Source organism: Podarcis filfolensis (genome assembly GCF_964270895.1).
Source record: "Podarcis filfolensis genome assembly, chromosome: 1".
Taxonomy (NCBI): domain Eukaryota; kingdom Metazoa; phylum Chordata; class Lepidosauria; order Squamata; family Lacertidae; genus Podarcis; species Podarcis filfolensis.
In genome coordinates, this window is record NC_139604.1 from 725,116 (window position 1) to 750,586 (window position 25,471).

The 25,471-nt window shown below is 42.8% G+C and overlaps 1 protein-coding gene across 13 annotated transcripts in view; it reads left to right on the plus strand.

Moving 5' to 3' along the window:
• Nucleotides 1-25,471, plus strand: part of UNC80 (unc-80 homolog, NALCN channel complex subunit) — a 163,826-nt gene that overhangs the window by 87,507 nt on the left and 50,848 nt on the right. For 8 of the 13 annotated variants that reach the window (XM_083625474.1, XM_083625481.1, XM_083625483.1 and 5 more), the window contains exons 27-43: nucleotides 80-283; nucleotides 1,733-1,833; nucleotides 2,790-2,987; nucleotides 3,364-3,471; nucleotides 5,702-5,840; nucleotides 6,833-7,014; nucleotides 8,023-8,154; nucleotides 10,252-10,438; nucleotides 12,126-12,257; nucleotides 17,853-17,996; nucleotides 19,460-19,560; nucleotides 21,093-21,179; nucleotides 22,025-22,208; nucleotides 23,385-23,479; nucleotides 24,123-24,212; nucleotides 24,938-25,039; nucleotides 25,246-25,426. In XM_083625474.1, the coding sequence (XP_083481600.1) occupies nucleotides 80-283; nucleotides 1,733-1,833; nucleotides 2,790-2,987; nucleotides 3,364-3,471; nucleotides 5,702-5,840; nucleotides 6,833-7,014; nucleotides 8,023-8,154; nucleotides 10,252-10,438; nucleotides 12,126-12,257; nucleotides 17,853-17,996; nucleotides 19,460-19,560; nucleotides 21,093-21,179; nucleotides 22,025-22,208; nucleotides 23,385-23,479; nucleotides 24,123-24,212; nucleotides 24,938-25,039; nucleotides 25,246-25,426 (2,367 nt within the window). The remainder of the gene's footprint in view (nucleotides 1-79; nucleotides 284-1,732; nucleotides 1,834-2,789; nucleotides 2,988-3,363; nucleotides 3,472-5,701; nucleotides 5,841-6,832; nucleotides 7,015-8,022; nucleotides 8,155-10,251; nucleotides 10,439-12,125; nucleotides 12,258-17,852; nucleotides 17,997-19,459; nucleotides 19,561-21,092; nucleotides 21,180-22,024; nucleotides 22,209-23,384; nucleotides 23,480-24,122; nucleotides 24,213-24,937; nucleotides 25,040-25,245; nucleotides 25,427-25,471) is intronic. The other 5 variants (XM_083625476.1, XM_083625477.1, XM_083625478.1 and 2 more) reach the window with 3 other exon arrangements.

Genomic DNA, 25,471 nt, shown 5'->3' on the forward strand with positions numbered 1-25,471 from the left:
CTATATTTAAAATACAATTATAATTTTTAAATGGGGAAACCTAAGGGGGAAAAAGTCCTTTCTTATTCTTTTAATACAGTTCCCAGCAGGAAGATCAGGATAGGAGGCTCCCGCTTGCTCCAGATTAAAGGAACCCGCAGTTTCCGGGTGAAGAAAGGGGGTTCCCTGTCCAGCATTCGCCGGGCCGGCAGCCTAAAGAGCACCAAGTTATCACGTCAGGACTCAGAGTCTGAGAATGAGGAGCTGCAGCTGTCCCACAGCAGGGACACTGTCACTGACATAGGTAACATAGATGAGCTGGGCTAAAAAGGGAGCGGGATGATGAGGCAGCATCTTGAGCCTGGAAGCAACTCAAGCAGGTCTAGGGAAGTAGGAAAGGGGCTTGTAGGCTAGGCAGACCCTTCAGTTATTTCAGCTGAAGTAAGGAGAAGTTCACACTTTTTGCATGATTTAAATACATGGCAAGAGCAGAGATTGAGTCCTGCCATTGGTACACGAGGTAGTCAGATCTGTTCCACTCAAAGGATGCTAAGTTTTAAAAATCTAAACGTTCGGTGCATGGACTCACTATACAGGCATTTTCCTGACTGCCAACCCGATGCATGCCATGCTTAGAAAGGTATATATAAAAATACCATATATTATATATCTATATGGCATATATAATAGCTGTGGTATTTTATATATATATATATACATATCTCAATATTATGTACTGTGCATATAGCTGTATATATACAATATGTATATATTATGCTGTGTATGAGATATAAATATATGTGTGCTCGTGAATCTCCAAAATATTAGTTCCCAAAGATTTCACATACAGAAAAGTCAGGAACAGATAAATCCTGCATTTGAATCTCCTTTACCCTTCTGGTCTCAGTGGCATTGCCCATGCTCTTTTCTTCCACAGGGAAATTTGAGTTCAGCCAGCTACATATTCATTTAAAGAAAGGGCAGGGAAGAACTAATTGGAAGTAAGCCATGTCTCTTACTAAGCCAATCCTAATGTTACAATCTCCAATACTCAGATTTTGTGCTAAAGGTCTGGCAAATTGGAAGGCCCATTTGGCAATAAATACATCCAGGAAACTCTGGGGTCAGAGAGAGCCCTCCCCCTGCCTTTGTCCTCTAGCTTTTGTCAGGATTTCCCCCTCTTTCATTCCCAGGCATTTTAGAGTCCTTTGATGGGACCTTGTAGGGCTGTAGCCTGTATGCGGCAGCAGTAGTTATAGCAAAAGTGCTGCCGCTGCAGGACCATACATTTGGTGTTGTTTTTTAACCACAGAGCCCAGTCAATGCAGATCACTGAAACCAACAATTTTGCAGCATCTTGACGATGCAAGAATTCTCCTTCTCTTTACTTAACCCTCCCCTCTTCCAGAAAAGGGAGTAACGTTTATCCCTGATTAGTTGTTCTTTCAATGGCTGTTATGAATTATGCTTGTAATTTCCAGCCCAGCGGATAATCGGGGCCATAGAAGATGGTTGGGTTGGGAATGAGAATAAGGGGAAATGTCTGACATTTGTTGAGAATAGCCAATGTTACTCCATCAGTGTTTGGCTCATTAGGCTGGTATGCTAATGGCATGTCATTTCTGGCACCCTTTAGGACATGTAACATTAAGAAACTGGCCTGGATTACAAGCATATACCATAGTTTTTTTTAAACACCACAGGAAGCATGGAAAAAACCAAACTACTTGGGTGTATCTTTTTTCTTTTGAAGAAGGAAGCCCTTGGAGTGCAAGTGAACCCAGTATAGAACCTGAAGTATTAAGCAGCACAGGCACCGAAGAGAACTATCACCGGAATATGTCTTGGCTGCATGTAAGTAGAGATCACTGGCGAGGTCCTAGAATCTCAGCTTGTTGCACACAGAACTCACAGCTGATCATCAGGGTAGAGTTATATGTTTTTGGGCCGAATTGTGACCCCCCCCCCCAGCTACTCCAGTGTTTGCTCTCCCCTTCACTGCCCAAAATTCCCATTGAGACAGGTTAAGGCATCACTTTTTTGGGACGCGGGTGGCGCTGTGGGTTAAACCACAGAGCCTAGAAGGTCGGCAGTTCGAATCCCCGTGATGGGGTAAGCTCCTGTTGTTTGGTCCCAGCTCCTGCCAACCTAGCAGTTCGAAAGCACATCAAAGTGCAAGTAGATAAATAGGTACCGCTCCGGTGGGAAGGTAAACAGCATTTCCTTGCACTGCTCTGGTTTACCAGATGCGGCTTAGTCATGCTGGCCACATGACCCGGAAGCTGTACGCCGGCTCCCTCAGCCAATAAAGCGAGATGAGCGCTGCAACCCCAGAGTCGGTCACGACTGGACCTAATGGTCAGGGATCCCTTTACCTTTAAGGCATCACTTTAAGAAAGTGTAAACCAGGCTTCCTCAACCTCGGCCCTCCAGATGTTTTGAGATTACAATTCCCAGTGTCCCTGACCACTGGTCCTGCTAGCTAGGGATCATGGGAGTTGTAGGCCAAAAACATCTGGCGGGCCGAGTTTAAGGAAGCCTGGTGTAAACCCGCAAAGTGAAGAAAGGTAAAATTAAGTCGTTCCAGACCTCATGGCCAGATGTAAGTCAGCAACAAATCAAGTCCCATAAGTTTTTCATTCATTAAATATAGTATTTTTTCCATGCATTGAATGCTGAGCTGAGCTTATTTTGCTTTTCACTGATAAATTAATTTATAGCTATATTCAATATTTTCTTTGTGGTCTTTTCTTGGTACAAACATAGCCCTGTATCTCTACTGAAATATCTGGGCATACTTTTTGTTCCAGGTGATGATACTGCTATGCAACCAGCAGAGCTTCATTTGCACCCACATTGACTACTGCCACCCTCACTGTTACCTCCATCATAGTCGCTCTTGTGCACGCCTTGTCCGAGCCATCAAACTCCTGTATGGAGACACTGTGGATTCACTCAAAGAGAATAACTTACTAAACAATGTGGCTAGGAGCAAAAAACAGAAAGAGGTAAGCAAGCTGACAAAATACTTCTTGGTTATACAAGCATTTATTCCAGTTAACTCAGCTACCCAATGCATATTAAACTATTGCATGGGCATTTCTCAGCTTTTCATAGCATGCTGGCCAGGGAAACTTGTACTAGCATGATATTTGGATGTGAGATCAGGTTGCAGAAAAGGGAGGGTATTTCAGCTTATCTCATTCTCAGAAGTCATGTCACTCATGTCCTGAGAACCAAAGGGAAAGCTCCATAATTCATTGTGTGTGTGTGTGTGTGTGTGTGTATTAGTAATAGGCACCTTGTGAGATCAGTTTCTCCCCACAAGTAAGGTGGCCTCTAAAAACATTTTTAGAGCATTTCCCCCATCCAATTCTCTTTCAGTGTTCAGACAAGTCATGCCTGAGAACACCCTCCTTGAAGAAGAGAGTGACAGATTCCAACCTTGAAGGAAAGAAGGATTCTGGAATGCTGAAATACATCAGGCATCAGGTAATGGGTGTGTCAACTACAGCACTGACAGACTAGCTAATGGAACATCATTTTTTTGTCTTTAATATATGTGTCCCCTTGAATTGGGCGGTCCACGGCATGTCTGTGAAGAACCCTTTAGAAATTAAATTCCATGGAATTAAATTTGTAATGCAATGAAATACAATATAAGAAATAAAAGAAGCAATTAAAATATAATTAAAAACACACAGTGCATTATAATTGTTACAACAGACAGGCTGGGGGCAGAATCATTAAATGGTCCACCAAGGTCTTCAGCAGTTTTCAAGTGGTCCGTGGTTGGTAAAGATTGGGAACTGCTAGATTAGGCCATTCTTGCAAGACTAAAAAATGCTAGCATTTTCTTCCTGTGCTGGTGTACTGCAACCAGGTAGGTTTAGCTTCTCTTAGTACTTGAAGGCAGGAGCTTTTAAGTTGTCTGATACGTTGCATGATTTGGCCCTGTGCTACAGTCAGTCTTTATAGTAGTAGGTACGTCGGTCTTAATTTCAGATTGTTGAGTTTGAGCCCCACGTTGGGGGAAAGATTCTTGCATTGCAGGGGGTTGGATGAGATGACCCTCAGGATCCCTTCCAACTCTGATTCTATGAATCTCTTGATTCTATTAATATGTCCAGAATAGATTATAGTTTTTTTCAGACAAAGGACTGTGTTTTCCTTTTCAAACAGTTACTTGGTTTTAAAAATGCACTCATAATATGCTGTGTTGCCCTAGCACTGAACACAATATTTTTTAGCTCTGTATAAGAATACAAAATAGCCAGTGGCCTGGAAACAGATTCATTTGAGTTGATGTTTGATCATAGATACATAATTAATATCGGGGTCATTAATAATAATAATAATAATAATTAATTATTTATACCCCGCCCATCTGGCTGGGCTTCCCCGCCACTCTGGGCGGCTTCCAAAAAAAATTAATGAAATACGTATTGGATTTAATGAAGGAGCTGCAAGTGAAATGTAATTTTCCTTTATTTTATTTTTTAAAATTAGTTAATATATAAAGAACAAAGAAGCATGTGCATACCTATATCCCTGGTCCTTTGGACAAGAAATACACTCAAAATTGTTAAATGTAATATTCTTGAATTAGGCAATGGATTTCATTCTTTCATTTGTTTGTTTGTTTGTTTAATACCCCCCATGAGGCCTCAGGGCAGCTTATAATGATAAAATGTTATTGGTATCCATCTCGCGAGAGACAATGGATGTGGGTCCGTGAGGTGCGTTAGGAGCACCGACGTGACCTCTGCAAGGCTCAAGCCTCAAGTGTGTATTGAGATCCCGGGCTGCCCAGACAACAAGACCCTCCCTCTCGGGCTCGCTGATGTGGTCCATAGGAAAGAAGAGCAAAATGTTTGGCATCAGCTTGGCTACAGGAGTTCCTGGAAGGAGGTGTACAAAGCGCCATCCAACTGGCTTAGGGACTCCACTCCAGATTTGTGTAGGCTTTGTTCCTTAGCCTTTTCTTCTCCAAAGATGCCCCGCAAGGTAGTGGAGGTTTAGGATCAGAGTTTCACTTTTTCTAGATGGACTAACTTCCCAGGTTGGCAAGCCCCATCTGCCCCTCACTTCCCTCTAGGATGTGCAGAAACTACCTTCTTGACCATTGGACCCACTCTTGGTCTCTTCCACTCAATCTGCCAGAGCTTGTCTTCACATGCAGCAGAAGTCCCTAACTTCTGCTTGAAACCCATCAGCTACCTTCACCTGGCTTAGCCAACCAGTTGAAGCCATTCCCAGGGTGTGGCCGCTGTCACATGCTGACAGCTTCTAGGAGCTACAGGTGAGAGCTGACTGTAGGGTGGGACCCCAGGGGGACATGTTCTCCACTACAGATACTACCCTAACATCCCATACCCTCAATAATAAAATTCAGCGTTATAGAACAGATAAAGCTGTCTACAACCACAGAGAAGGAAAATGTAAAACAATATGAAATGATTCCATGTATGAAAACAATTAAAAATAGTTCCAGTACAAATGCAGATGGGATAAAAATCTCCACTTATAAGTCTTGTTGAACAAGGTTGATGAGGTGCAAGCAGGGCTTTTGGAGAATGCTGCATACTTAAACACTAGTACATAGTCCATGCTGAACTCAGCAGAACATTCTTCGGATCAAGCATGTTTTGGGGCTATAAATGTCCTCTTACTTTTAATTGCTATTTGGCTCTGCTGTACAGCATGATCTCCTTTTCTGTAGGTGATGAGTTTGTCTCCAGCACCTTTGTCATTGTTAATTAAGGCAGCGCCCATCCTCACAGAAGAGATGTATGGGGACATCCAGCCTGCAGCATGGGAACTGCTGCTCAGTATGGATGAGCACATGGCTGGGGCAGCAGGTAAGAATGTCCTCTTCCTCTGGCACTCAAGCCATTTTAAGTGGGCTAAACATAATTTTTGTAAAATTCTTCAGTGACAAGTCTTTAAAAAGATGTTTTTGGGTGTGAGGCATTATAATGAGGCTATAATGTTTGTGATTGGACAACATTTAGCTTAGTAAGTCTACATTTGATGAAGAAGCAACAGAAGCTGCTTTTGGAAAACCAAACAATTTTAATTTTCTGAAAATGTCAGGTAATGCTAAATAATAATTATATAGTATATCTCTTATCTGTTATATAACTGCAAGTACTTGCCAAACATTTTGAATGATTTCTTTGCAGTTTTACACACTTTATACTTGCCAAGCAAATTATATTCATTTATTCAAAATATCTTTTGAATTCTCAAGTAATGTTACAACTTTTGAGCATCCCTCATTTTTGGAATTTGCAAGATGAAAAATTCAACTTTCTTTACCAAGCGTGCAATATTAGTGATCCGGGTTTGGCAGTGGTACAGAGTCCCATAGCAGTTCCCCCTGCTCCCCCAGCTTTGGATCCTGAGAATTTTCTGTCCCCTGGAACAGTCGTGTTATTCTGATATTATGTGAGCCCTTGCTTATGCTACTACATGTACTAAGACAGTACACATACACACACACACCCTTTCTCTTCTTGCTGCATGTAGTATTCATGCTTTCCACACAGGAAATTTATAATGAGTGGCCCACAGTAGCTCCCCATTTGCTGCCAGATCTGCTCATAAAACAGCAGTTTCCTAACCATTTACTCAAAGAACCAATCAAAGGCATAGTTCTGAACTACATCCTCCAGAACTGCTTTTTAAAATTAAGGTGTCTCCCAGGTTTTCTTGTTTCTTTATGAGTATGTCATTAAAAAACAAAGAATTTTACAGCAACACACACACACACACACACACACACACACACACACAACATAAGAGGTTAAAAACAGATACGCACCATTCATGAAATATTTGCTTCCTGCAGCTGCCATGTTCCTTCTATGTGCTGTGAAAGTGCCAGAGGCAGTGTCGGATATGCTGATGTCTGAATTTCATCACCCTGAGGCAGTGCAAAGGTTGAATGCCATTCTTAAATTCCACACTCTCTGGAGATTTAGGTATCAGGTGTGGCCTCGGATGGAGGAAGGAGCTCAGCAAATCTTTAAGGTAAATTGTGACACTGTCTGGTACAATTAAGTGTTCAAGTTGTGGCACCAGAATACACCTTCAAAATCCTGTTTTGTTTTGTTTTCCTTTTTTAACTTTCCATACAACACATTTTTTAGACTTTGAATTTAGACAACCACTTACAGTAAAATAAAATAGAAATTAAAACTTACCAAGAGGCAATGGGGAGAATACGAGACTCCCTTTATAATATGACTAATTAACACTGTTGACGTCTTTAAGGAGTCTGAAACATTCTGTGGCAATAAATTGAACACGGGTTAAGGTCATGTGACAGCTCAGATTATCCCATTCATTATACCACATCTGATTTATTGGGAGTAGCAGACAAATGTAAGAAGATATGATACATACTCACATCTTATATCCAGCTTTCTGGGAGCTAAGAGGTTATTAAGCTGCGTTAACTTCTGTGAAAACAGAATGCTAGACTAGATAGGCCTTTGGTCTGATACTAGAGTGGATCTTCCTGGATCAAAGCTTTCTCCCCTATTGTTGTAGGTATAGGTGGCTTTGACACTGCGTTGGCCACACGGAGTGACAGAATATGCTTTGTAACCCTTCCTCCCAAGCTGAGGGAGTGTGACCTAGCTAAAGCTGGCGGGACGGCTTGCTCTATGCTCTTAATCCCTTCATGCATTAATTAGAGTTAAACATGTTGCTTATGTGAGGCTGACATCCCACACAGGGAAAAATATGAGGTTATTTTCTTCTAAAAATAAATAAATAAAATGTCTTTCATAACAATAGGTTACTTAGTTTAAAGAATCATTAGCCTTCACTTCTTGTTTCATAATGAAGCTTGTAATTCCATCTTTATCCCATGGATGAAATTAAATGGCCTTTCATATTTGGACTCTGGAACATTTCCTCCTACCTGAAACAGGAAATATTTAGTATAGATAAAAGGGATTTGTTTCTACAGAAGCTTTTGGTTATGTGAGTCTCTTTCTCCCCCATTTTGATGTCTTGATCTTTTTTCCCTAGATTCCTCCACCTAGCATTAACTTCACACTCCCATCCCCAGTTCTGGGAATGCCATCCGTCCCCATGTTCGACCCTCCATGGGTTCCACAGTGTAGTGGGAGTGTCCAGGACCCAATTAATGAAGATCAATCCGTAAGTAAAAAATCTTCTTGAAGTAGGCCTTATTTTTTGAATGATACACTGCTTGTGGGAAGAGTGAGACAGTCGCAAAACAAGACATGCAGGTAAAAGGCACCCAAATAACTCCTTAAGTGTCTTTGAAATACATTTTTAGTACATTTCATACCACATGAAAAATAATGTGGGATGTGGGTTTTTAAAATCATTTTAATGATTCTCTCAATACATGAATTACTATTAATAAGAATATTATATCAACAATATTAATAGTGTTGGAGAAAAGCAAACAAATAGCTCTAGGGATCTTAGATTAGTAACACAGCCATTGAAGCAGCTTTTTTATCCTGAATAAAAAGACCAAGTCCAGGGACAAAATATAAATACATTGAATTCAAGAAATGCTTTTACTAAAAAGGGATGGAGCTCATCAATAAAAATTGGTCTAAATAAAAATATTTTACTTTTACAGCAATCCTCCAGATGTCCAATTCCATACAATTCCCTCTCCATGAGAAAGTTCCACTCCATGGGGAGTGTCTATATATGTAAAGTATTGCACAAGCAGCATTGAAAAAGCAGAGGCCAAATCTGCATCAGAATGTACATCTTTGTGGGTGTCTGTTAACCCAGAACCAATATACCCCTGCACATGGTAAACCACTTGAGGTAGCCTGCTGCTATAATGTGCATTAGTTTGCAAAAATACTTTTTCATGAGGATAAACACCCAAAATCTTCTGAAGTTGTTCAGAAAAGCAAGGGTATTTGAGAAAATCTGTGGTCTCCCCATGAATATCCAAGAATGAGGGGAGACAAAGCAATTACCGTATTTTTTCGTGTATAAGATGCCCCCATGTATAAGACAACCCCTATTTTTTGAGCCCGAAATAAATAATTGCAACATTCCATGTATAAGATGACCCTCAATTTTAAACAAAAAAATTGGGAAAAAATATACTGTATTTTTCGCTCTATAAGACGCACCTGACCATAAGACACACCTAGTTTTTAGTGGAGGAAAACAAGAAAGCAATGCAAAACCTCTTGAGCGAAGAGGCAGGAGTGCTCCAGCTGCACTCAAGAGGCTTTGCATGGCTATCCCTGAAGCCAGGAGAGCAAGAGGGATCAGTGCGCACCAATCCCTCTCGCTCTCTTGGCTTCAGCGAAAGCAACGCAAAGCCTCTTGAGTGAAGAGGGAGTGCTCCTGCCTGAAGCACCACTTTAGCTAATGGGGCCTCCCGCTGCTGCCGCACCGCCGGAGCACGATTTCTGTTCTCATCCTGAAGCAAAGTTCTTAACCTGAGGTACTATTTCTGGGTTAGCGGAGTCTGTAACCTGAAGCGTCTGTAACCTGAAGCATCTGTAACCCAAGGTACCACTGTACTCAGTGAGGGAAAGTGGACAGGTTTGACACATTCTCATTTATTTGGTTTTAAACATATTTTAGGGTTAGTCGGTATCAAACCTCACTTGGAACTGAATTCCAAGGGACTAGAACCTTCCTCTGTTTCGACAACCAGTTCTTCCCATTTTGGGTGCATTCCTTAGTGATTTCAGTCAGTGTGATAAAATGCTCTAGAGGGCTTTATAGGAGGAGATAAAATGCTCTAGAGGGCTTTATAGAAGGAATAACCTTCACCTTGAATTGAGCCTGGAACCTCTCTTTGACAGCAAGCACCATTCACAAGTACTAGTTGAACCACCCCATAACAAACAATCATGGGAGACAATACAATACAGCATCTCTGCATGCAATGCAGGCAGCAGTGCTGTGATTTATAAACCAATACCATGGCGCCTACTTCCATGTAAAGTTGCATTAGATTGTTGTAATATACCACATGTAGTAGACGTAGTGTGAACTGGCTATATTTCTGATGTACGTAGTCTCTATTAACAAATTGCTTCGAATGTTTCCATAGTTTATTAAGGTTGTTAGTAAATTATGTCCATGTTAAAAACTTAATCAGAATACAGTACTCATAAACTGCAAAATGTGGATGGATGGATGGATGGATGGATGGATGGATGATAAATAGAAAATGTGCTGTATAAAACCCAAGCAAACTCATTCACATAGCCTGCCTCCTGCCCAATGGTTTGCTTACAGAAGTCATTTTCAGCCCGGGCAGTGTCACGTTCTCATCAGCGAGCAGAACATATTCTCAAGAATCTGCAGCAGGAAGAAGAGAAAAAACGTCTGGGCCGAGAAGCTAGTCTGATCACTGCTATCCCCATCACCCAGGAAGCTTGCTATGAGCCCAGCTGTTCCCCAAGCGTGGAGCAGGAAGAGGAAGGTGTGATTACTAGAGTCTGATAAGGCAAATGTACTGGGGATGTAATATAATCTTCATAAATTGCTCATGATTTTATTGCAGTAGAGATAATTCAAGGTTACAAGGGATTGAGTGTTGATTCCGTTAATGATTAGAAGTAGGAGCAGCACTTAGTTGCTTTGAGCACAATTTATTAGCATTGTCACCTGTTGAAAAAGACTGAGAGCTTTTTCAAGGTTTGTTGTGAAATGAGCACAAGAAGACTAGAACAGTCCTCATTTCCTTATATTACTTTAAACAGGCTTGATGTAGCTATTTTTTTCTTAAAGTAATTGCCCTTGCTGATTAAAAATGGAGTGGGGAAAGTGTTTGTCAGTAAGTTGCATATGACAATAGTCTTTAAATATTCAGGGTTGGCAGCAAGGTCCTCTGGCAGCCTTGACAGGATTGACACTCCAGGAAACTGCATAACCCCAAAAGAAGACAGGAGAAGCTCAGATTCAGTTGTTTGAGGACTGAGGGGGGTGTTATATGGAAGATGGTGACAATGGGAGTTTCCTCCTGAAGCAAATAGAAGCCGTGCCCAATCCCAATAGAAGCCATGGATTAGAACTGTCCTCAGTGCGATCTTGATCTGGATTGGGAACCACCTGGCTGTTGTTGCCAGCTGGCATCCATTTATCTCCAGGGTTAAGTCAAACCTTCAGAGAGTCACAGTGCCTGTTTTGGAGACCGAGGCTTGTCTTGTTGCAGCTGGGGCAGATGAAGGCATCTGGTTTTGCTGCTATAGGTGCACCATGGTGTTTCTTCTCTCTGTGCTCCTCCCAGCAGTCTGGTTGTTTAAAAAGCATTCAGTTCACTAACAATTGTTAACAACTTGGAATAAAAGTCTGACTTGAGTTTTTCACTGTTGAGATAGGTCATTACAGTAGTAATAATAATAATAATAATTTTTATTTATACCCCGCCCTCCCCAGCCAAGGCCGGGCTCAGGGCAGCTAACGAGCAATAATAAAAACAAGTTGAATGAATACAACTTAAAAACAAAATTAAAATACAACATTAAAATATTGAAATATTAAAATGTAGCCTCATCACAGGAGGAGAAAGGAAAAGAAAAAAAGAAAGAGGGGGAGGGAATCAAATTGGCTCCAAGCCAAAGGCCAGGCGGAACAACTCTGTTTTACAGGCCCTGCGGAAAGAAATCAGATCCTGCAGGGCCCTGGCCTCATGAGACAGAGCGTTCCACCAGGCCGGAGCCAGTGTTGAAAAGGCCCTGGCTCTGGTTGAAGCTAATCTAACTTCCTTAGGGCCCAGGACCACTAGGTTGTTGCTATTTATGGACCTTGAGGCTCTCCGTGGGGCATACCGGGAGAGGCGGTCCCATAGGTATGAGGGTCCTAGGCCGTGAAGGGCTTTAAAGGTCAAAAGCAGCACCTTAAATCTGACCCTGTACTCCACCGGGAGCCAGTGCAGCTGGAAAAGCACTGGGTGAATATGCTCGCATGGCAGAGACCCCGTGAGGAGCCTCGCTGCAGCATTCTGCACCCGCTGGAGTTTCTGGGACAGCTTCAAGGGCAGCCCCTTGTAGAGCGAGTTACAGTAGTCAAGCCTGGAGGTGACCATCGCATGGATCACTGTGGCCAGTAGACCAGCATAGAACTAGGGTTTAGAAACCAAAATTTACATCTACTATTTGTTCCGTCAGTAGAAGAAGTTGCCAACCTGGCGTCCCGCCGTCTCTCTGTAAGCCCATCCTGCACCTCCAGCACATCTCACAGGAACTACTCCTTCCGCCGTGGCTCAGTTTGGTCAGTGCGTTCAGCAGTCAGTGCTGAAGGTAATGCAGTTTAAGACTGGATATTGATCGTCTTGTTAAATGCCATAGATTCTTTCTTGCATTGATTATGTATTTATTCAAAGCATTTATACCTTCTTCCTCCCAGAGGAAATGCAAACCATCTCAGGGACCAGTCGTTAAAGTTACATGACTGGTTCTGGCAGAGAAGGAGCCCAATGGAGCTGGTTTCTCAGCAGAGCCAAAGGAAAGACTCTGCTTCCCATCAATCCCTCCCCTCAATCACTGCAGCCTGATGGAATGGGTGCTGTCAGGTGACAGGTGATGGGAGGGAAGAGCCTGGTGGAGCTGCTTTGTCTGTTACATACATTTGGCTTTGCTTATAGCTTGAATCAGGGATTTCATTTATTTTTATTTTATTTAAAACCCATTGTGTATTGTGATAGCAGTCCCAGAGTGGCTTATATAAAATGTAGTATGTAGTAAGACAGGAGGAATCAATATATTACATTACTCTCTGTTGTGATGTGGGGTTTGTGATTTCAGCTCTCTTGACATAATATGCTGGAGACAGTTCTGTAGTAACACTTCTTTATTAAAGCAAACAAGACTGAGAACTGAGTAGGGAAGAGCTACATTTATAGGGACAGGGAACTAGCTAGAAAGGATACATTTTGGAGGGAACAATATCAGGCAACCACAGTCCTGCCTTTTGGAGGAAACCAATAAGACAGAGGATCCAAATACAGCAGCTTAAATGAACCAATAGTAGCTGTACCCTCTGGACCCAAAAGGCAGTTACTTTACCCTAATGCACATACAGACAATAATAATACAGATATAAAATCCTTTGACTCAATACACAACACCCCTCCCCCCCTAGTGAGCACCGCAGACGTAATCTCTCAGGTACTGTGGGGTCCTACAACTTCTACTTGATCTCCTGACAACAGGTGTTGCCGGTTCTGGATTGGATGTTACCTGTGGTAGGGGGGGTGCTATAGGGGTTTCGTCAGGAACAGATGGAGTCCCAGACATCGCAGGATCCCCTACCTGTACCTCGTCCTCCTGAGGACTAGCAGACCCTGGTTCATTTGCTGAAGCCCCTGGTGACTGCACCTCTGGGCCATTTTCACTCTGGTCTTGCAGCTCTGCATCGTTAGCCAGGGATGAATTATCTGACCCCTCCCTGCTGAGCGCCCGGCGCCTCAGCTGATCTATATGTCTCTTCCAAACTTGCCCATTTTCCAAGGTCACATAGTAGGACACAGGTCCACTAGTCTGGGTGACCACACCAGCCAGCCACCGCGAACCTCGTGAATAGTTCCTCACCCAGACCAGATCTTCAGGGGCGAGATACCTTGTTGTGTCAGCCTCAGCCTGGGGGGTTGCTCTTGAATTACGGTTTGGCATTTTATCGGGGTGGACATAATCCAGCACCGTTACCAGTCTTCTACCCAAGAGCAGCTCAGCTGGCGACTTGCCCGTCGCAGTACACGGCGTCGCATGCTGCAAAAATAACATTCGCGCGATGCGAGCTGACCAGTTACCCTCCATTAAGGGCGCAATGGATTCTTTGGCTGTTCTTACCATGCGCTCAGCCTGCCCATTGGAGGATGGGTGAAAGGGCACGGATGTGACCCCTCTTATGAAGTTATCAGCCAAGAATGCCCTGAATTCTTGGGATACAAAAGCTGCCCCATTATCTGATACAATGGTCTCAGGTAACCCGTGGGTTGCAAACAGCTGCCTCAACACCTTGATTACGGCAGCTGATGCCATGCTAGGGACCATCGCCACTTCTAACCATTTGGAATATGCATCGACGATAACCAAAAAGACCTTCCCCTGGAATGGCCCAGCAAAATCTAAGTGCAGCCGGCTCCAGGGAGATCTGGACTGCTCCCACCAGTGAACTGGTGCTCTGGCCACTTCTGGCCGCACCTCTTGGCATGCCTTGCATGTTCGTACCCATTGTTCTATGTTCTGGTCCATTCCAGGCCACCACACATAACATCGGGCTAGCGACTTCATCCTGACCATTCCCGGGTGTCCCATGTGAAGCGTCTCAAGAACCCTGTTTCTCAGTGGTGCTGGGATGATCACCCTATCTCCCCACAGGAGACAACCCTTATGCATGGACAACTCGTGCTGCCTTGTCGCATAAGGCCTGAATTTGTCTTCATGCGGACCACCTGGCCACCCCCTCCCCACCCAAGTGAGCACACGGGAGAGAACAGCATCTTTCCTCGTTTTCTAGCTATATCAGTAGCCATTACAGGAGCCCCTGGAAGTGTTTCCAGCATCATTATGTGATAAAAGTTAATAAGTCCCAGGAATGACTGCAACTGCGTCTTGTTCTGTGGTCATGGTGCCTCGATGATGGCCTTAATCTTAGCATCTGTGGGGTGGATGCCTGATGCATCAATTTTAAACCCCAAGAAATCCACAATTGGCACCCCAAAACTGCATTTTTCCTTTTTCAGTTGCAACCCCACCTCCTGGAACTTGAGCAACACTGCACAGACACGCGCAACCAGTTCCTGTGGGTCTTTTCCAGCAATCAAAACGTCATCAAAAAATGGCAAGACCCCCGGCAGACCTCTTAACAGGCGTTCCATGAGCCCTTGAAAAATCCCTGGGGCCACACAAACTCCAAATTGTAATCTGTTAACTCTGAACGCCCCTTTATGTATGACAATAGTCTGTGCTTCCGCTGATTGTGGGGTTACTGGCAGCTGTTGGTAAGCTTGTGCCAGGTCAATTTTGGCGAACACCTTGCCCCCAGCCAGTTTAGCCAACAGATGTGATACGACTGGAATGGGGTATGAGTTTCCCCTGAGTGCCTTATTGATAGTACATTTGTAATCTGCACAGATCCTGACTTCCCCATTTGCTTTAAGGGGCGTGACGATTGGAGTCTCCCACTTAGCAGAGTCCACGGGTGAGAGAACTCCCTGCTTGACCTATTTATCCAGCTCTGCTTCGATCTTGGGTTGCAGTGCAAATGGCACTCGCCTTGGTTTGAGTCGGATTGGGGCCACCCCAGGATCCAATTCGAAGTCAACTGGGGGCCCTTTATAACAACCCAGTTTTCCATTAAAGAGACCAGCAAATTCTTTGCATAATGCCTCGCTCATCTCAGGGCAGGTTTGGATTGAATTAAGCCCTGATATACTCAGTCCCAGGGCGGGGAACCAGTCAGTGCCCAGGAGACTGGGACGACTGCCCTTCGCAATCACCAGTTTGAGTACCGCCTGTTTGTCCCGGAACTGTACTCTCACGGCACACATTCCCATGACATGGATGCGGCCCGCTGAGTATGACTGCAAGGTTGCCGGGAAGGGCTCCAGAGGGGGCAACTTACCCCTGGGGAAGAATGTCCTCGCGGTCTGGTCCGACACGATAGTGAATCCAGATCCGGAGTCCACCTCCATGTCGCACAGCTGACCCTCAATCTTCACCTTGACGTGTGCCTTGCCTTGCGCTGGAAACTGCACGACCCTCCCGTTGATCTCCGTTACGTAGTGGAAGTCCTTTAGAACATGGTTTGCTGTGGACGGTCTGCGATGCTCCAGTCTAGTTGCTCCTGTCGCTCCCAACGCCGCCGATCTACAGACCCTGGCGATGTGACCTGTCTTCCTGCACGTCCGGCACATAGCATCCCGGAAACGACAACTCTTCCGCTCATGGTTTCCGCCACAACCAGGGCACCTGCCTCGGTGATCTTTGAGCACTGTGCAGGCCTGACGCACTGACTCGACCCCACGGACTGGGCTTTGGCTCGGAGTAGCTTCTAGCTCGTCCATGGCATGCACAACTTCTATCTGTGGCTTAGGGGCCTTGCGACTGGCATCAAGCTCCTCTCTTTCATAACTCTCCGTGGCGGTGGCCTCCTTCAAGGCTGAAGCAAGGGTAACCTCTTCTTTAGCCACGATGCGTCTTCTGGCTTTCTTGCTGCTCAGACCACCGATAAACCGATCCAGGAGAGTCTCTTCCAGATCTTGGAAGTCGCAGTGCTGAGCGAGCTTCCGCAGTTCAGCTAGGAATGCAGATACAGACTCCCCAGCACGCTGCTGCCTCTTATGAAACTCCAACCGCCGGGCCATCTTGGTCTCAGTAGGCGCCAAATGGCTTGTCAGGCAGGCAAGAATATCTTTGAGAGGTGTCTTACTTAGCTTCGCTGGAGCAAGCAATGCCTTGGCCAGCTTGAAGGTCTCAGGCCCACAGTAGCTCAGGAATGTGGCCCTTCTTTTGCTGGCATCGGTGATCCCTTGAGCCACTGCGAAGAACTCGAAGCGTTCGACGTAGTCTTCCCACGTGTGGGGCTCTGATGGCTGGAAGGGCTCCAATACCCTTGGACTCTCCATTGTCCTGTGGGCAGGGTCGTCTTCTCAGCCGGCCAGTGAGTCTTGTTCTTAGCTACAATCCGGACTCTGAGGCAGGGCTGCGTTTAACCGCTCCTCAGCATTCCGGATCCCATCCTCGTCGCCAGTTGTTGTGACGTGGGGTTTGTGATTTCAGCTCTCTTGACATAATATGCTGGAGACAGTTCTGTAGTAACGCTTCTTTATTAAAGCAAACAAGACTGAGAACTGAGGAGGGGAGAGCTACATTTATAGGGACAGGGAACTAGCTAGAAAGGATACATTTTGGAGGGAACAATATCAGGCAATCACAGTCCTGCCTTTTGGAGGAAACCAATAAGACAGAGGATCCAAATACAGCAGCTTAAATGAACCAATAGTAGCTGTACCCTCTGGAACCAAAAGGCAGTTACTTTACCCTAATGCAAATACAGACAATAATAATACAGATATAAAATCCTTTGACTCAATACACAACACTCTCAACAGTCAGAAAAAAACTAAAATAATAAGAATAAACAGGCCCAAATATCCTGCAAATGCCAAAGCAAAAGTGTGATTCTTTAGCTGGTTCCTAAGCCTCACAGGAGTCGGAACAAGCTGGATTTCCCTTCAGAGAAGGGAATTTCATAATTGATGCACCATCACCGAGAAGGCCCTCCCTCAGTTTACTATGTAGTAGGGTAACTTATGAGGGCTTCTCTCATAGATCTTAACACACTGGCAGGTCTGTATAGCAGATCATGCTCCTTCAGGTATCTAAGGTACAGTGGTACCTCGGTTTACGAACTTAATATTTTCCGGAAGTCCGTTCTTAAACTGAAACCATTCTTAAACCCAGGCGCGCTTTCCCTAAGGATGCCTCCAGCCGCCAGTGCCCTTCCACCGTTCGGATTCCGTTCTTAGACCGAGGTAAAGTTCGCAAACTGGGACACTACTTCCAGTTTTGTGGAGTTCGTAAACCAAATAGTTCGTAAACAGGGCTGTTCTTAAACCAAGCTACCACTATATATGGTTTCAGTCGAAGGAGTGACAAGCTTCAATTATATTTATGTATAATTTATGTATGTGGGAGCTCTTAAGATCTCGCCATGCTTTCAAACTCCCTTCTCCTTTTTGAATGCTTGAATTAACTTGCAGTCAGTGCTGGATTAGATTGCAGTTTAGGAATGTGTTTCTGTTTCCATATTTGCAATGTTTTCTTATGGGAAACAGACTCATTATTAAGCGGGACTCCATTTTCATTATATCTGTTTGTTTTTCCCCCTAGATGAGGAACACACGACAGAGCACACACCAAATCATCATGTGCCCCAACCCCCACAGGCAGTCTTCCCAGCATGTATTTGTGCAGCTGTGCTCCCTATTGTCCACTTAATGGAAGACGGAGAAGTCCGGGAGGATGGAGTAGCAGGTGTTTTTAGTTTTAAGGGTTTTTAGAATAATTAAAATGAATGTGACAGTGCAGTAATTTGGGCTGTGCGATAAATTGCCATATCGTTGAATACCGGTTTGAAATAACATCGTGATAAGTGTTTCAACAAGGCAACATACTGGTGAACAAAAGGGGGAGACTTAACAGCTTCCCAGGGGGCACCTTACAGATAATTTGCAGATAATTTGCAGGCACCTTATCTCCTGCTTTGTTTGCTCTCTCCCTCCTAACCAATAAGAAATGAGGACAAGCCCTCACACAAACCAGCAAACTCTTTTCAGCTTCACTGGTATCTTTACACTTAGAGCTCAGCTATTGATTCAGAGCCTGCTAACAATCCAGGAGGGAACCGCCCCCCCCCCCCCACAAAAAAACAAAGAATTGAAAAGCTCTTCTTTCTCCCCTCACACTCACCCCCACCAGTGGAAAAAAGAGGGGGGGGAGTTTTTTATTTTCTGGTGGTGTTTATGTTGTTAGCTTTCCTCCATATCAAAAAGGAAGGTTTTTTTTTTGTTTGTTTTTTTAAAGGAGACTATCTGGAAAGTAGAATTGCAGCCTAAAACTCTTAAAGCATTCACCCTCCTTTTAGCACTTAAAATCAGTATCTAGCTGGTAGAGAAATCCTTATCTTTCTGTTATAGGCAGAGGGGTTTGTTTTATTGCCTGAATTAGGTCAATTGATTTGTTGCATTCTACAAAATAATTGAAGCAATTTACAGGAATAAATTTTATATAATCCCATGGTTGGTTCCATAAATGGTTTGTCAGGGCATAATAGCCATTTAAAGTATCATTTTCTCATGTTGTAACTGGAGCATGCATTTGCCTCCTTGATTCCTAGCACTTAGTGTGCTTTTAAAGTTTTTAGGACTACTGTTACTGTATTCAAAAGTTTCCTATTTCCAGGTTCCATATTTCACTAAATAAGCAGTAATTAAGTAAAAGTAAAATATTGTAGAAGGATCATTGCCATAGCAAAGATATCACTATATAATGTAGTACTATAAGGCTGCAGTCCTAATATAACATAACAGTCCTGTATTATATAACAGAAGTAAATTCTGTTATATTTAGTGGGACTTATTTCCAAGTAGACCTGTATAGAATTGCACTGCAAATGTGGAACTTCCACTTCAGGCAGTTGTAGAATAGCAATGCCTCAGCTGTTCTGAAGAGCTTTATTGGGAAGCAACTTAAGTTTTGCATGGAAAGGTGAAAACACAGTTGCCATCAGATGGCTCATAATTTAAAATAAACACAAAGAATTGGTTATGTGCAGAAGAGAGAAGTAAACTAAAAAATCAAGTTGATTTTAGACTCACAAGGCTAGGTGGGACCTGGCCTAGCTAAAAAAAAAATATGAACCATTAGTTATTGCCATGTGACATTTACTTTTTCCTGAAATGGGGCCCAGACTAGCCCTCTCCTTTTGTCTTGTGCAGTGAGTGCCGTGGCTCAGCAAGTCCTGTGGAACTGTCTCATTGAAGATCCTTCTACAGTTCTTCGACATTTTCTGGAGAAACTTACGATCAGCAATCGACAGGTAGAGACTCTGTTTTCTAGTATACAATTAAAATTAATGTACCAGTGGAACTTCTTGTATGTGTTTGTGTTAATGGAAAAATCCGAGGGCTCCCTTGGACAAAAAAACAAAGACACCAACCAGGATAACTTGGAGCAAAACAGCAGCCTGTAGGCTTGGCCTTCATTGAACTGTTGCAATAGAGTGCTCCCCTCACTTGCAGGAGAGAGGAAAGACACAGAAAAATGGTGTGCAAGGCCTTATAAAAACTTTTGAAATTCCCATCCTGTAGGTCAAGCCCACCCCCAGAAACATCATGCATACATCACAGAAAGGAGGGGTTGAGGGGTGGTGGTGGTGGTAACCTGAGTGTCCTGTCACCTGGCTGGTTCCCTTCTCCCCCTCCCCATGAGTCATTTTCCAGGTGACAGAGGGGACTTTGCAGTTTCCTGGCCCCAGAGGGAAGAGCTGATTATTGTCCTTTGTTCCAGTCCATGCTGAATCCACTCCCATATGGAAGTTCTTTGTGTTCTTGATTGTCTTCTGTCTAGGACCATCAGGGTTGGCATAGCAACTGGGCAGGGCTCCTGTGGATGTGCTGGTATGGTGAAGGGATTATGGCTGCCCTGTATCAACCCTTCCCCATTTTGTAGTCCTTCCTTCATGGAGTAAAATAAAAGTGGAACAGTGCAAATCCGATGTATGGTTGATTTTATTGAATTTATAACAGAAGCGCAGCGTGTGTAGTGTGTGAGTGTGTGTGAAGTTTGTACAAACTGAATGATTGGGGGGGGGCGTTTTCCTGCTACATTTGTAATGTTATATTGTCAATGGGTACATAAGAAGATACCTTTGAAACAAGGATGGCTGGGGAACTTCTGGAAAATAATTTTATTAGTGAAACTCACAGCTTTCAGGTTTATTTGAACATGTTAATGAAATATGGAGTTCAGTAGCTTTTTTATAAGCAAATCTTTGTCACTGAGCTATGACCAATTTGAATGGTTAAACCCATTGCTATTTTTCTAGAAAAAGAGCTGCTGGAACTCACCATGAACACCTCCCTTGTTCTCTTAGAAAAACAATGGTGCCTACCTGAGAGGTGTTGGAACTGAGTTCTGGCTGGAAAAAAGCCCTGGTCAAACCTCATATTCTGCCTTTTGAAAACATATTTATCTTAGAGAAATGTTACCTTCATATGAAGGTTTTAACTTTTATGTGTTGATACTAGTATCAAATACATTTATTTATTATTTTTTAAAATGCCCCAAACACTTTGAGACAAGACTAGGATACATAGCTGTACCTTCATTCCAGGTTTTATGGATTTCCAGTTTAGTTAACATGAAAGTGAATGACTGGGAAGCCTGTCCAGCTGGCAGGGGTGGAAGTTGGGTACAATAATTTATCCTAGTAGAAGCCGTGAAGTTAACCAATGGAAGGTATTCATATGTATTTGTGGAGTGGATCCTTTTTGATGAAAAGAGTAAAAGTGAGTTAAATTTTGAGAAGAAAGTAATAAAGCTGAAAAGCAAATTCTGCTCTTATTCTAGGATGAGTTGATGTATATGCTGAGGAAACTTCTGCTCAACATTGGAGACTTCCCTGCCCAGACATCCCATATTCTATTTAATTACTTGGTAAGCTGTTCCGAGTCCCTAGAAGAACCAAAACTGTAACCATTATTTACACATTTCTCCAAAATATAAACACTGGTCTGATTTGCACCTCCCTAAACCCAAGAAAAGACTAAAGACCCAAGAAAAGTGTAATAAAGGCAAAATACAGTTGGCTGATAGTGTGGTGTTGGTTCTGATGCCCATAGTCCTGTGACTAAGAAATAGAAATACAGGAATCAAAACAAAGTGGACCTGAAATATGATTTAACATTACTGAGAGATGATCACTAAAGATTCAAAAGTTTGTGAAAGAACAGGGTCGCTGCTGTTGCTAGTCAGACAAAGTCTTCATGGCTACATGAATGTCATTCATCAGGCTAGGGGCAAGTTAGAACTCTTTCTCTTGACTGAATCACATCATACAGAAAACTAGATGGGAAGACTCAGTCAAGAGGCTCTTTCAAGCAGCAACATGTGTGCCCTGAGGGGACTTCACATTCATTATTATTTTTTTATTTATACACTGCTTGATTGTAAAAATCCTCAAAGCAATTTACGAAAAGGTAAAATAATAAAATTGAGAAAAATAATAAAACTGGGAAAACAAGTTAAAATTCTAAAACAGATTAAAATTACCTCAGCTTTCTAAGCATCTGGTAGGCCTGCTATAAAATAAGAAAGTTTTATAGCAGGCGCCAAAAAGGAGTACAGTGAAGACGCCTGCTTGATCTCAATAGGCAGGGAGTTCCAAAGTGCAATACATTATACTTTGAAACTGAGGATCTCTAGAGCAGGTCTAATATGTGCCTAACTGGTGCTCCTTGCAGAACTAAGCCAAATGCAGCCTGTATCTTTGTGATTCATAGGTGGGACTGATCATGTATTTTGTGCGCACGCCATGTGAATGGGGCATGGATGCTATTTCAGCGACTCTGACTTTCCTGTGGGAAGTTGTAGGATATGTAGAAGGACTATTCTTCAAGGATCTCAAACAGACTATGAAGAAGGAACAATGCGAAGTGAAGCTTCTGGTTACTGCCTCAATGCCTGGTATGGAATTCACTATACAGTACATAGACGGGAGCCTTTTAGCCAAATTTGCTTCTTATATTTACTTTTTGCTGCTGCAGCACTGCTGTGTTTCTTTCTCATTATTTTTGATGCTCTCCTTTTAATTAAACAATTCAAAGTCAATTCTCTTAAAAAGATAATTTCCAGTTTTAAAATTTAAAGTAGGGTTTTAAAATACAATTATTAATAATAATAATTTAAAAGCTAAACTAAACTAAATATGCCCCCACAAAGGACTTGGTAGGTCAGTGATGGGCACTCTCTTTGGCTGATCAGGCCACTTCCCCACCCTCTTCCAACTCCACTGGGGGGATTGACCAGAGCGGGTGTATCAGCCACAACATTTGGAGAACTGGTACCCATCTGCAGAAACGACATTTTATTGCAGTGTCCTGCATGACACACAAAGACTCACCAACCTTCAAAGCTTGTATGCTGGATTCCTGCCAGAAATAACCATGGGTTGCAATATACAGTATGTCCTTGTGAGTTCTGTGTTAGCCGTGTCTGCTGTAGTGTGAACAACAAAGACACTGATCCAAAAATCATCCTTTTTAAACCCCCCCCCCCGAGTTCTCAAATATTATTATTTTTCTTGGAGTATCCCCTGAGGATTCATAAAATATTAACCACAAACACTTCCTAGCTGTTGATGTCTCTGAACAAAAGATTGCTGTCTACACAATAGAGCCAGCATTGTGTCACAGTTAGCCATGAAACACACTGTTTGACTTGGAGCCAATCATTCTCTCTAAGCCTAACCTACCTATAGAGTTGTAGAGTTGGAAGAGACCCTGAGGGTCATCTAGTCTAACCCCCTGCAATGCAAGAATCTCAACTAAAGCATCTATATTTCACAGGGTTCTTGTGAGAATAACATGGGGGGGCATGTACAGTTCCATGGGTTCTGTGGAGAAAGGGCAGGATATAAATATAAACTGAAATATAGACACTGAACAGTGGCTTTGAAATAGTACTTTATTCCACCACCCCCCTTTTTCTTTTTCTAACAACCATGTATGCTAGGGTTAATATTACCAGTAGTGTTGGTCTTTTGTAGTCTGGTATAGTATATTAGGACATTAAATTATACTAATTACATTGGACTTTGTATTATACTAATTATATTAGGATATTATATTATATTTTTTGTAGGCACCAAGACCCTTGTAGTTCATGGGCAAAATGAATGTGATATCCCAACTCAGTTACCAGTCCATGAGGACACTCAGTTTGAAGCTCTGTTAAAGGTCTGAATACTATTTTATTAAAACAATTCAGAACAATGTTTTGATGCCTATATTTTCAAATCCACCAGTTTTACGGAAGTAATGAAATATGACGCTTCATTTTTCTGTGAATTATTTGTCCCGGTATCAACTTAGATGTGTAAAGACTGGACTTGTAAAAGCATGAATTTCTTCCAGTGTATGGGGCAAAGAAATAGAGTAAATAAAAGAAAATTGTATTCAACATTAACATGCCAACATGGCTGAAACCAGGCAGCTCTTATCCTAAGCAGAAGGAATTGTTTAAGGACATGAAGGGATTCCCAGCTACCACCCTACTTGTGCCTTATATTCACAAGAATGACCAGTAAAATACTTGCAGAATTACATCAGTTAATATAACTTTTTAAAAAGAATCTCCAGTATTTCAGATCAGAAGCAAATACTTTCATCCTCTTGAAAAACTATGCAGTTTTTAAAATCCCCCTTTCTACAGGCAGTGGTTTATAGAGATGAGATGTGATCACAGGAGGAATTTAGAGTCTAAAATAGATAGCTTTCTTGAATGAAAAAGTATTCTGGAACCCAAATAAGATATTTTAAATTACGTCCTATATGATTTGCTCAAAAGATAACAGCTGCTGCTTATTTCTTTCCATTTCAGGAGTGTTTGGAATTTTTTAACATATCTGAATCCCAATCTTCCAACTATTTCTTAATGGATAAACGATGGAATCTTATTCATTATAATAAGGTGAGACAATGTTTTGTGAGCTGATTTCATGCATTCATTGCTGTTGTAAAGGTAAAGGTAAAGGGAGCCCTGACCATTAGGTCCAGTCGTGACCGACTCTGGGGTTGCGGCGCTCATCTCACTTTACTGGCCGAGGGAGCCGGCGTTTGTCCACAGACAGCTTCCTGGTCATGTGGCCAGCATGACTAAGCCGCTTATGGCAAACCAGAGCAACGCACGGAAACACCGTTTACCTTCCCGCCAGAGCGGTATCTATTTATCTACTTGTACTTTGACATGCTTTCGAACTGCTAGGTTGGCAGGAGCAGGGACTGAGCAACGAGAGCTCACCCCGTTGCGGGGATTCGAACCGCCGACCTTCTGATCGGCAAGTCCTAGGCTCTGTGGTTTAACCCACAGCGCCACCCGTGTCCCCTTCATTGCTATTGACAACTGTGCTTTTCTATGTAAATTGCACCATCTTGGAAAAAGATGTGTTACAAGAAATATTTTGTCTTGCAATTTTAAAATTTTGGAGTAAAGAGCATTCATCCAGTTTTAGAGTCAGAAACATGGATGATTCACCTAGGTGTTGTTGTTGTTTTTAATGCACAGACATTAGATGAGTAACCACAGATAGCACAGCATTCAGCTACTGTTAAAGAACATTCATTATTACTGCTGTGATTAAAATTGCATTATTTTATTGGTAAAATATATTTCTTTTCCCCCCCATTCCACTTCAGACCTATGTCCGTGATATTTATCCATTTCGAAGATCAGTATCTCCCCAGTTGAATTTGGTACACATGAACCCAGAAAGGGGCCAAGAACTCATTCAGAAACAGGTATTCTGTCCCCCTGCCAATAGCTGTGCATCTATTATTACTTGCTTTAGGCTAGGGGTATAAGTGGAACAAAGCATCTGTTAACTAGGTGTCAGATTCAAGACCTAATTGTGGGTGTGTTTTTGGACACTAGTGTTCCTGTGTCAATGTATACATTTTATGTGTGCATACACAATTTCAGACTCTTTCTTTGGCTGTTTTACCAGGTGTTCACACGCAAGCTTGAAGAAGTGGGTCGGGTTCTGTTCCTCATTTCTCTGACCCAGAAGATCCCCGTTGCTCACAAACAGTCTCATGTGTCTCTGTTGCAAGAAGACCTTCTCCGCTTGCCCTCTTTCCCTCGCAGCGCCATTGATGCTGAGTTCTCACTCTTCAGTGATCCACAAGGTACTACAAGGAGAAAGCCTTTGGCTGCAACTCCAGTAGCTCTGT